Here is a 13,109-nt window from a genome sequence, read left to right on the forward strand (position 1 = left end):
TAAGCTCTGAAGCCTTTGCTTGAATTTCTGATTTATCACCTTAGACCCCAGTTGCTGTGTTCATAGTGTCTGCTGAGAAAACATTTTAGCAGTGTACCAGCACATCAACAGCCCAAGGTTCAGCTTTCTCTCTTCTGAGAGCCATTGAGAAATCTTGGGCTGGTTTTTTTTTGGCTTCATAAACAACCGAGAGGATCATTGGTAGCTGCTCCTCAAGAATTCACTTGCCAGCAGCAGCACATCTTGAACAGCAGCTACTACAGCAACTGTTACCTGTTCCCACAAGTGATTTGTTTTGTGAACAGTTCACCCTGCTTGAACCCTGAGATTTCCTGTACCTGCACACACTCCATATGGCTCTCCTCAGCACATCAGGAGATGTTAACGGGGCCTGACGGCCTTAGCTCAGCTTGGGTCTCTTTCCAGGGTGGAATGGTCTCTGTTCCCAAGACATCCTCCAGGACTCTCCGTTGCCAGTAACAGCACTAAATACCTCCATGTTTCACATTGTCTCTCTGGAGCTTTCTCTTCTGATTATGAAGCCTATTAAAATAAAAAGTTCATGATATCAAGATGAGTATTTGGCACCCATAGGCCATGTTATAATGAGGTGAGACTTCTTTTCCTTTCAAAAGTGATAACTGTGTTTCAGCACACAGAAGCACGTTGTGTGCTGACCCAGAGTTCAGCTGCTCTGAGTCTGACCCTCAGTTCTCTGGGAAAGGCCAGGAGCTGAGCTGCTGAAGGAAATAGTGCAGCTCTATTTCCCGGGTGAGACATTCTCCCTCAAAGGGCGGCAGATTGGCCTAAGAAGTAGTAAAATAAAAATTGCTTAATTTTGATTTGCCTTTTTCAGATAGGCAGGTTTAAATACCAGTTTGCCGCAGAAGCAGCTGCTCTCTACTCCCTGTATATTTGCATACAAATACAGAGTTGCAGCACCAGCCCCTCTTCACCCCAAGTTCTGCATGGAAGTGAAATGATGGTCTGCTGAGAGAGCACTGACAGTGTGTGATGGATTCCTGTGTCACACTTCATTTGGGTGTGCTCGTTTTCTCTGATGAATCCAGTTTCCTTTGAAGCTCCCTTGAAATACAATAATGCTATATATGCTGAAAAGCTAAGTAAGGAGTTCCTTTCTGAAACTCAGCATCTGGCATTGGGATTCTATTCAGCTCAAGGTGAACTCTCCTGGGAGCTGCACATTGTTCCTCTGCCATCGTTTGCTGCCAGGGGACAGCAGGACTTGCCAAGGCCAGCTCTGGGCACGGGGCACTAACCTTTGCCTGCTGTCAGTGGGGAGCAGTTCAGCTCCTCCAGAGCATTGCTGTTAACACCTGGCTTATTTCTTGCTTTAAGCCAGTCTGCAGGGGAGTCTGTTCTCTACCCATTTAGCTTTCTGTCCCAGCCTGGGCTCTGTGACTGCTCCTGCAAGGCTGCACAAACCTGTGACCTTTACGTGGCACTTCGCTGTTCCAGTGGGCATCCCAGAGATTTTGCAAACCTGAAGGTCTCCGTTTTAGGTATAAATAGGAACATTTCATTTGACTGAAGTAGAATTGGAGCTGGAGCCACTTAAATCATGAGCAAATTTGGCTTGGAAGATTAAATAAATGCGTAGCTTGCTAGTTTTGCCAACTGGAGCACATATTGACAAACAGTGAGCTCCTTTTTTTTGTCACTAATTAACTACTCTGGTAATTGGAGAATAAGAATTAAGATTGTGCTCTCACAATGATTTGCTTTCCTTATTGTGCCTGCTGGGAATGAGTGATTGCAGTCAGTTATGAACAGAGTCCATTGCAATTCCTTCCCTGTCACAACAGATGCTGTTGGGAAGGTACTTCAGTGAGGTTTCTACACGATTCTGGCTTCTCAGTTGCTAGCCTGATAGCATGAAAAATGCACTAGCATTGAGGAGAAACACACAAAAAAGTAAGAAAAAGATCAGTGAGTATCATCTTTATTAAATAACAGAAATATGGAGAACCCTCAGGAACACAGTAGGAGGTGATGGTTTTTCCAGGGAGCAGTTTACACAGTCATTGTTGATTTGGGACTTAGCTTGTGTATTCCTAAGAAACGTTTAATATTTGTAAACAACAGGGAGAAGAGGAACTAGGTGCTAACATGCAATTTGACAATGCTGAAGTGCCTCTTTTCTGTAAGGCACATTGAAGAAGGGACACTGGATAAGTCATTGTACTTTCTTTTCACTGAAATAACTGGATGAGGGTCTGTTGAGTCACCCTCCAAACTGCACACGGTGAAAGTCCTTTAAGTACAAAAAAGGGAAATTCAGTAGGAGACTTTTTCCAAGAAGAGAGGGGCTTGGGGCAACCAAATGTGTTCAGGGGTATTTAAAAAAGGAGAACTGGCCATTACTGGGAGAGTGGTCACACAGACAATACGTGAGAAACAGACTGTGCACAGAAGTGACCAAAGATTTACCCTGTGATCAGGGGAGTCATCATTTATTACTGAAAATACACTGGTTTTTAGCAAATTCTGCATTACTGGGAAGAGAAAAGGAAGAGACAACTGCAAACAGCAGGGCTGTTGAGACTCTTCTGGTCCTTCAGTCAGGCAAGTCTAGGAAAAAAGCCCAAATCTGTGTGTTTCTCCTGGTTGTGGAGCTGCACAGTGGCACACCAGCAGTTACCCAGGGAAGCTGACACTGCATTTTCTGGGTTGCTTTATCTTGCTGTGTGCTCACACGTTGTGCTGTGCAGGTTGACAGGTGCTTCCCTGAAAGCCTCACGTGGTCTCTGCTGAAGTCTCATTAAATTGGGTGCCCCCTCTTACACACTTAAATACTTTCAAAATTAAGGTGAAAAAGCAGAAGTTTTAAGCTTGCAGTGAGTAAAACAAGACACGCCATTCTGGGCTTTTATTTTCAAGCTTTGCTTATACAGACAGAATCACTGCATTTCTTAAGTGCTTCGTGTACCTCTCGTGAATTATTCACAGACCCTGCAGAATATGTCTTTGCCAAGCTGCCAGCTGCGTAACTTGGACATTTTTGGTGACACTTTGCAAAAACAATGAGTGAGATCTGGCACACTGACATGTCGTGGGTGCTGGACCTGCTCACAGTTGCTCTTGCTCACCATCCTAACCCTTCATGTCCACCACAGACTGATGCATTTTAATTACCCTCATGATTTTAGTGGTGGCACAGTGCCACCCTTAATTTCAGCCTGTGACATGCTTGTTGTGCATTGAAATTTAACCATGGGTAGTAATTAATTACTTGTGTTTTCCTGATTCCTGAATAAATGAAGCTATGCAGCTCATCTCCACAGGGCAGCTGAGCCATTGGCCTGTGAACAAAAAATCATATTGGGATTTTTTGGCATAATAATACCATGCTTTTCCTTGGATGCAGAGACCGAGAACCACCTTGACAGGGCATGTGGGCACATCACTGCCTAGCCAGATTCCTATTTTGCGTCCCTTAGACTTAACTAAAGAAACATAAGTGTCTCTGTTGAATTCTCATGTTCAGAAACTTGGGTTATGTTAATGCTATGGCTTCATTAATTACCCCATATCAATAAGAAAAGGCAGCTTTTAGCCTCCTAGCGTAAGAGAGGAGAAGAAATGGTAGTATCAAAGGAAAGCTTCAAAGACAGGCAGAGCTGTCTCTCGGGTAATTTCTGATCCCTGCATTCTCACCACTTCAAAGCTGGATGTGTGTGTGTTTGGGTGAAGGGGGGGCTGAATCCGATTTCTCTAATAAGTGTTGGCACCGGACCTGTTTGATATGGGATGCAGGGAACATTCTGATTTGTTATCGCCTTTGAAATCGCTCAGACGACCTTCAGCAAACGGCCTCTTGTTCCAGCTGCTGGGGGTGGGTGGGGAGAGGGGCACTGGGGAGAAAAAGCCCCTGTTTAATTCACATGCAAAGGATGCCCTGAACTTGTGCTTTCAGCAGTTTTTTAGTTACAAATGTGTGTCTTGATTGAAAGTGAAAAGTTGAAGAATAATAGACCTATAACGATGCATTCTTTAATCTGCCTCTGCCTTAATCCTCAGTTTCAGGGGGAAAGGTGGGCACTCATTTAGGATGTATGCATGGAGCAGGGGCTAGTAGCTTTTCTCTTTTTTCTTTTCTTTCTTTTCTTTCTTTCTTTCTTTCTTTCTTTCTTTCTTTCTTTCTTTCTTTCTTTCTTTCTTTCCCTTTTTTCTTTTCTTTTCCTTTCTTTTCTTTTCTTTTCTTTTCTTTTCTTTTCTTTTCTTTTCTTTTCTTTTCTTTTCTTTTCTTTTCTTTTCTTTTCTTTTCTTTTCCTTTTCTTTCTCATGGATAACATCATGTCTGCAAGACAGACATTCATTACTTTTTCAGCTTTCCCATCTCCATGCCAGCTAATGGCCATTGTGAACCTGTTGGACTCATCTTAAAGCAGCATCTGAAGTGGACTTTTTTTGAGCCTAACTAGAGAGGATCATATACTTGGTTTGATCACTGGAGATTAGCAAACCATCTATACGTTCCAATTAAAGCAACTCTGCAGTCAAAGAAAGCTGTAAATTACATTAAAACAAGGGGTTTTTTAAATATACATTAATTTTTTATTTTCAAATGTAGACTTTTCTAATCTGGAAGTGCAATGCTGCCTTCCCAGCAAACACAGGTGGGATAATACCATGTAAATCAAGCTTGGGTCCAAGTCTGGGCTGCACCTTATGAGTATTGGTTCTTGATCCCACCCCAAGAGCCAGGAAATGTTAAAAGGTTTGTAGGGAGGTGCCTCAGGGTACTCGTGTCTGCAGCCTGGAAAAGGCATTGAGACCTCAGCTGCCTTTTGTCTCACGGCAAGGTCAGCGGTGCTGAGCCGTGAAACATCGATCCTGGACTGGCTTTTGAAGTTTTAGCATCACAGCCTGTCCACACTGAGCACTGGGGACTCAGGAGTCACTGCTGTGCAGGATTTGGACATGGGCCACTTCACACTGCTGCTCCTAAAAGAATGAGAGCTTTTAGCATTCTGACCGTTTTTAGCATGGTGAATTAATCACTTGGATGCAGCATCCTTCCCCCTCGCTTCCCTCACCTCCCTTTAATGTGTTTTACTCACTTCATGTGACTTCCTTAATTTCATACTCTTTTTGTGCCTTTGAAAAGTCTTGTACTGTCAGTTGGAATGTATGGGCACATAAGGCAGAACTAAAATAATCAGTTGTACCAGCAGAAGAGAGAACCCCCCCCTTGTGAGAACATGTGTGTCCAACCATGGTTTCAGGCACCAGAGGAGCTACCCCTGCTTCATAAATTCACTCAGAAGTTCTTCTGTCTAGACCAAGATTCCTGAGATTAATGCTTTATCAAACACCTTTCCCGTGACAAGTTCTGTGCATACAGAATTGTTGAGTACACTGGGATCTGTTGGAAAAAAAAAAGTGATTTGCAAGTCCAGGATTGATGGAAGCTCCTCTTGTTTTTCCCTGCTGCTTTTCCTTGACAGAGTCCAAAATGTTCCACAGGGCTGGGCTAAGAGAGCATTAACATGTCAGCTGGAATTGTTAAACACGAGAGCCATTGGGCAAGGCAAGGACAGCCCTACCTTCTGGTTTGGGGGCTAATAAAACTTAAATTTCAGTTTTGTCCTTTTACTTTGTATGTAGGTGAGCACACATTTAAGTCATGGATGTGTGCAGTCATCTACAACCTTAAACTTCTCTCAGTATGATTTTTGTCTGCAAATGTAAATGCAGTTTCCTGAGGGATGTTTTATTTAGCCCCGGTAGACCCAAAGCTTTGGCTTAATGCAGCTAAATGCTCTTTGTGTCGTTTGTAACTGAATCACTTATTCAACACAAGACAAGCATAAACTTATAAAAATGCCTTCATTTTAGAAACAGACTCAAGCTGATGAATATTTGCATAGATCAGCCACAACCCCATACAAATGAAGATTTTGCTTTTTTAAAGAGAACTCATTAATTCAACAGGTCTTGTATGTATTTTTTTTTATTGAAACTGTGTTGAACTATGTTCATTTTTCATTGCAATACAAAGGAAATCTTGTGTTACTAATTCCCTTTCTTGGAATCAAGAGGTGAGGGCAAGGGGTCAAAAGAGTGAACTCAGAGATACATCTTTGTTGATCCATTTTCTCTCCAAAGCTGCTTCTTTATCTGTAGTAATATATAACTTTTTTTTTTCCTACTGTAGCTTGACATATGGTCTAAATCCAACTATCAAGTTTTTCAGAAGGTAAGTCTCACATCATTTCTCTCTACCTAAGGCACATATGTGGAATTGATTTTAAATATCTGGGCCGTTATTTTAAGTAATTCAGAATTTATTCTTTGTCATCACAACTTGCAAATAGCAAACAATAATCTGTAATGATGGAAAACTGTGAGTAGAAAAGAAGATCACTTCTGGTGTTATTTAATTTGGATTTATTTCCCATCACAGTTCCAGTCCATGGTTTGGAATAGGGAATTGGAGATTATACTACACTAGTCTTAAAATTTCATGAGGAATCTTTGAGCATTCTTTCTTTAGTTTACATCTTTTGGGGTGGAAAGGACTGTTTCACGTTCATTTGTATTTTGCTTTGTTGTTTTCATTGGGGTTGGTTGCCTCACATTCCTGAGGGCTTGAGTTTAATAAATCACTGGAACCCCCTTTCCAAAATAAGTTTGGAAATATTTTCCATGCTGTTATTTTTGCCTGCCCTTCTTCCCATGATGGTGTAAGCAAGAGGAGGGACTTCCTGGAATGAATGTTCTGCCATAAAGTGAGAGAAGACGGATGAGAGAATGGCAGCAATAAAAATATAACTGCTAGGAAGGTTAAAGTGTATTTTAGAAAGATCTATATCTTGCTAGTTTCAAGGAAGGGAAGATTTCTCTTTGAAGGCCTCTTGTCAGAATGCTGTAAGTTCAGATTGATCTGAGTTTAAATTCCAGTTTCCCTACCCTCAAGCCCCAGTTCAAGGAGCTGGAGGCTCCAGCTGTTTCACTGGCTCCTTTCATCCACGTTTGTAGTTTGTGAAACAAATGGGGGTCAGGGACTCGAAAGGGCGTAAAAACAGGGGTCAAAAATGTGGTATCTTAGCTGTGTTTATGCAGCTCCCTTCCAAGATTTCAGATGCAGTCAGGAGGGGAGATGTTTGACCTGGGATATTAACCTGCTGGAGAACAAAGGACAGCTTTTGGGGAGCTTGGTTGCTCTCCCTTCTCTGCCTGGCATTAAAGTGAATTTGTGCTTCAGTTGATTCTTTACCCCAGAGATTAGTGGTTTAAATATTCTTTCTATTTTAGCATCAAGTAGGGTAATAGAGCAGGAAGTAAAACCAGCATTTGTTTATCAGCCTGCTTTAAAGTGATTTTTGCAGTGGAATAAATGTAAGGTTCTGGAATGACCTGCATCATCTCAATTTCCCAGTGTGTGTGTTTGGTTGTATGCTCATTTGGGCATAAGATTGTCCTCCTGGATGTTTTGGTTTAGAATAATTTTGAAGGGTAAAGTCATATTGCTGTAATTTGTGTTAAATGATAATAAATAACCAGGTTTTGATGATACAATGGTCTGTAGCAAGATAACAGAGTAGAGTAAATGTACAGTTTGCTTAGATGTCCACATTAAGAACTCGGAATGCATAAATAGGTGGAGTAAATTTCCCTTCATGTGCAGGTGATGCTTTCAGAGCCGAAGCTGGAGGAGATCAGTGAGAAAACATAAAATACCCCTCTTACTGCTGCCTCTGTGGCTGCAGTATGGATAAATGAGAATCTTTGTTCTCTTCCTAAGTTCCTGTTGTCCAGTTTTCTCTTGATAAATACCAAAGTGTTAATACTTACCAAAAAATTAAAACCAACCCAGAAAGACTTCAGGGAAAAGGTGTCCTGTAACCAGTTTGAACAACTGTCTGTGGGGCTTTTTAATAGTAGTTTTATAGATTTTGTTGCTGGCTCTGTCACTTTGTTACCTTGGACAACTTCACCTCTCTTTGGATGAGTTTCTCATCCCTTAGGCTGGGGTAATATTTGCTGACTTCACAAGAGTTCTCACTGAATTGGTTGCATAGAGCTCTCAGATTCTTGCCTGAGAAATGTGATAAAAATGCAAGGTGATGGCACCTTCTAATCAATAGATTGTGTAGATTGAGCATATAGTTGAAGAAGTTAAGGCTGGGACCCACGTCAAGTTTTCAAACAGGTGATAGGAAGCGCTGTGGTTCAGCATAGTAAATTCTGTGTGGTGCAGTGCTTGGTTTGATTTTCTCTTTATTGTCTAAAGCTGCACTTGTGTCTACTTGTAATAGCCAGGAGCAGTGATTTAGCAGTAGCAAAATGAAGGAAATAGATAAAACAGTGTTACAGAAACTATTATACTCTGTTACCAGGGTAGGATCTGTACTGCAGGATCTTCAGAACAAATGTTTTCATGCCACTAAAAAATCATGAGTAAATGTGTCAGAGCAAATCTGAATGTTCTTGAAATGTGTTTGTCATGGCAGTCACCAATATGGCAATGTGGAAGAAGGAAAAATAGGGATGAGTAACTGCTCCTCCCAAGGAGGAGGCTGGGAAGCCCTTTCACTGCTGCCTCTAAGTGTAAAATCCATTGCCCCTCTGAAGGACAGGGCTGTTCCTCTTTAAAACCCTGAGCAAGTTCCCAAACTCTGTCTTCAATGATACTATAACAACATCTGGAGCTCCCCAGATCCGTGCCTGGGGGAGCTGCAGGCCTGTCAAATTCTCCCAGGGCTGCAGCATGACTTTCTAGGTTAAGGACCTGAGACCTCTGATCTTCAATCCAACCCTGTCAAACGAAGCTAAATTTGTCCTGACTTTTTGTTTGCAAACGTTGGCTGTGTCAGCAAGGCTTTTCTCTCTCCTTTTTATTAGGCAGGATACCTGTGTGTGATTTGATGGGGGCCACTCCCAGAGGGCCCATTACTGTTCAAGTGTACAGTCATTTTCCCAGTTCCCTGGAGACTTCCTGAATCTGGTCCTGGGGTGAATAAGCCTTACAGGCACTGAATACACCAGCAGGGTTAGATCCAGAGAATGGAGCTGGGAAAGAAGGGAAGGGAAGGCTGAAAGGGCAGAAGCACAAGGAGCAAAGAAAAGGTTTTTCAGACTTCCATGTTGGCGTGACATTTAAACTCCACAGGAGCAGCAACTGTTTTCATCTTAAACCTCCTTATTTTAACACCTCATGTCTCATGATCCACTAACACAAGAAGAGGAATAAAACAGGAAATAAGGAAAGATTTGGGGGCCTAAAGCTTGGTATACATGAAGGCTGCATAATTCCAGCCGTTGTGCAGAGGGTTCAAAATTCTAATTGTAAAGCATGGTGCAATGTTCATAACTTTGCATTCAAAACAGAGGGAAGAACAAAGAATTTTGGAACTGCTGTGAATGAATCAAACTGGGAGATGGTATCAAACAGCTGCTCAGTTAAGAGCAGCATAGCTGGTGTTGCTGGGTACTATGATGAGGTTGGCTATTTAAATCATATGCAAAGGCTTTAAACCCATATATTTTGCTCTGATCTCAGAGTCCCATCCTTATTTTCACCTAGTCTTACCAGTTTTAGCAATGCCACAAACTGGTTGTATTTTGGCTTGATCTGCTTCTCCCCAAAGCACATTTTAACCAGAACTTTGAGAAGCTGCTTGTGAGCTGTGTGATCCCAGAGTGATGGCATTTTCACCACCACAAGGGCACATAAGTATTGTAATGTATGAAGATGTATTCTTGTCAATAATCTCAGAGTGAGATCACATGCAGGATGAATGCATGCATGAGACAAACCGTGGGCTGTGCTGCTGCTGCTCAAGGAGAGGAGCTGGGCTGTTCCAGGGTCACCTGCACGGCTGCTCCTGGGCAGGATCAGTCCCTGCCTCTCTTCAAAGACCTCCCTGAGCGAAATGAAACTCTGTGACTCAATCCAGATAAGCAGAACAAGCGAAATAATAACTAAACACTTTGTGAGCTCTGAAAACAAATGATAAATCCTATGTTTCAGAGAAGTGTGGTGGTGTTTTCCTGAACTGGGAGTGGGGAAGGGTGTGTAAAGATTTGTGTGGAGTTCATCAGTGCCTGTTCCATCCATCATCCTTCCCAGCACCTCTCGGGCACCACATTCTGTGCTCCACATTCCCTCCAGAGAAACTCAGATGTGTTCCTGGAGAGAAGATTGAGTAATGGGAATCCTTGGAAATGAACAAAGGCATTCATGCAGTTTTCCGTGCTATAAAAGATCTAAACACTAATAAAATAACTTCCTTTTTTTCTTTCCCTTAGTGCTGTGATCAGCCTCCAGAGCTCATTGCTACAGGCTACTGTTAAGGCCATGAACTTACAAGGGTTTAGAAAAAGAAAAAATTAAAAACCTTTCAGGGGATTTAAAGAATCCCTTTATATTAGATGGAGTTGTCAGTGCCATGCTTGAGGGAATAAACCAGTAAGTGGCAAGGAAAAGTTGTGGCTCTTAAAGGAAGCTCTGCACCTACTTTGCAAAAGGGTATTTCCTGGCAGTGAGATAGAATACATGGGGGGAGGGAGAGCTTTTATAATATAGTCATGTGATGGTTTTATTAGGCCAGGTGTGTAGCTATGTTCACCTGATCTGTGGTGGAGCAAAGCTGTGCCTTAGGTCTTTGCTTATCCCAGTTACAGGAAGCACTTGCTCAGCCTTCTCCACCTGTAAATTGTATAACTTAATTTTTTTTTAATGGATTTTCCAGCTTTGGAAATGCTGTATGACTAAACAGTGTCATCAAAGCCCAATAAAGCCATTTTTGGATGTGTCACCTTTGGAAAACTCATTTCAGCAGAGCAGTACTGTTCCAATGCATTACAACTCTTTCTGTGAAAAATTGAATCTCTTTGCCAGAATTTGTTTTTCCCATGTAACTGAAGTCTCTTTTCCTCAGTCTCCAAGTGCTTAGTTAAACAATGGCTATTTTATTTAGCAGAATTTTGCTGCAGGAGGTTGCCTTGTTTTACCTTTTTTTCAGACAAGAAACCCATATGTTTTTCAATAGATGAATTGTGAAATATTGAGCTCTTCTGCAAGATCTCTTGGAAATCCATTTCAAGGTCCAGAGCAGAGCTATCCCAATCAATGTGTGCTCCCCTGAATATGCTTCCCTGTAAAAAGAGGTAGAGAAATTAGAAAGTGACTGATAACTTAGATAGCAGTAGGTAAGGCACCACAATAAAAGTGAAGTTAATAAAATAAAATCCTGAGATGTACAAAATATCATCCTGTAGCCAGAATAAATTAGTTTCTGATTCCAACTTGGCTGGAAGAAAAAGTGTGTCCTTTAAGCGAGCTGGCACATACACAGTTTGTTTTGCTTTGCTTTGGTGTGAAATTGTATTGCCATTAGGAAAGCTGGGTATTGATCTTCTGGGATTTTTTCTTTTCCCCCTCCTCTTTTTTTCCTTTTTCCTCTTCTGTTTTAATCTTGGTCAGTTTGTGTTTTCTCTCATCGTCTTGGGGGGTGTTATTCTCCCTCACTCCCATGCCCTGAGCAGTTTATCCATGGCCCAGCTCTTTTCTGTTTGACATCACGTTCTTTGCTGGGTTAGGAAGGGGAGGGAGGTCATTTCCTTACTCTTCTTCCTCAAATTTGACACCCACTTTGATCTTTTTTAGATACCAGCTCTTGCTTAGGGTAGAAATCGCCTTCTTTTCGCGCAGAAGGCATTATTAGTGTTCCAGCAATGTTGGGATGGCTTTTATCTCCCCAAGGAATCTCATTATCTTTACATTACAATAGGAACAGCATATGGGCAACTTTGCCAACGTGGCCAGTCAATTTAAATTTGTTAATAGCAGTATTTTTTAGCAACTTTTTTCAGTACCAAGAGAAAACAACTTTGTTGTTCAGGATTAAAAAAAAACAAAAACAAACTGCAGTTTGTTAGAAGTAGAAATACAGCAGAAGGAGAACGGCTGCTCATAAATATCTTCAGAACTTCCTATTCTTTGACATGTCTGCTACTATCCTATAAAAGCACCATCTTAAAAAAATTCAGATAGGTGGTGGGGCTTGGGTTGGCTTCTGAGCACCACATGAGATGTGTTTAAAAGAAATGGCTGGTTTGAGTTATGCTGTGCTATTAATGCACAGTTCATCACATTATTTCTCATATTTATTTTTACATGGTAACACATAAATGGCTAAAACGGGCCGGGGTCCATTTTGTGAATATTTTTGCAAACTCACCAGAATGTGCAAAATCCTGAAAGTTTTCCCTTCCAAATGTCAGAATCACATGTCCCTGCTCACGCTGAACGGAGCCGCTCTCAGAGCCGGGAGTGTGCGAACGATGGCAGCAGATCCTGGGTCTAAAATAGCAGGAAAACTCAAACAGGATTCGGTGTGGGACAGCCTGATGTGATGCACTGTTCTGTGGAGGAAGTTTGTACAGTGTGAATGAGAGCCTGGCTATTCATGGATTTATTCAGGAATATATCCTTTGGCAGATTCACCTCCCTGAATAGCGTCGAGCACGAGCCTCTCTTTTCTCCAGTGAAACTTGGAGTGTTCCAGCTCCCAGTGCTGAATTAGACTGAACTGCAAACAGGGAACAACTGGAGTTAGCTGGGAATAGCAATGGGAATTTCAGTTCTCACTTTCTCTTACTCAAAGTTTGCTGCAGTCTGTAGACTGGCCCTGAGAAGAGCTCCACTTCTCCATGTTAGAACTAGAAAATACAATTTAATCACTCTCTATAAAGTCATGTATTTTGTTGGAAGCTTTGACATTACTGATGAGGACCATTGAGGTTTAGGAGTTGAAATCTGTGAAAGAGCTCTTTGTGGTTGTGTTGTTTTGAGTTCTTTATTGTCCAGCCTAAAGAGTTTTTCCAATAATTCTTGCATTCAGCCTGGAATTTTTAAGAAGCAGTAAGCTGTTGACTGTGCTGGTAACAGTTGACAGGCTGAATACTGCTAGAAAATTGTATTATACCTGCCAGAAACTGCCCCTTCAGAATAATTTTTTAAATGGTAGTTATTTAAAAAAAAATCTGTCAGCACTGGTTAGTTTTCCTGATTTTTCTTTAATTATTCTTGTTACTATAAATACACATTTTATATGTATTGTGTCCACGTGCAATTC

General features: G+C 41.6%; 1 protein-coding gene across 1 annotated transcript in view; it reads left to right on the forward strand.

The window, feature by feature from the left end:
- MED27 (mediator complex subunit 27) overlaps window positions 1–13,109 on the forward strand; it is an 84,205-nt gene that overhangs the window by 67,864 nt on the left and 3,232 nt on the right. Inside the window, exon 6 of the mRNA XM_010397762.3 lies at window positions 6,182–6,223. Coding sequence (XP_010396064.1) covers window positions 6,182–6,223 — 42 coding nt within the window. The remainder of the gene's footprint in view (window positions 1–6,181; window positions 6,224–13,109) is intronic.

Source organism: Corvus cornix, chromosome 17, assembly GCF_000738735.6.
Source record: "Corvus cornix cornix isolate S_Up_H32 chromosome 17, ASM73873v5, whole genome shotgun sequence".
Taxonomy (NCBI): Eukaryota; Metazoa; Chordata; class Aves; order Passeriformes; family Corvidae; genus Corvus; species Corvus cornix.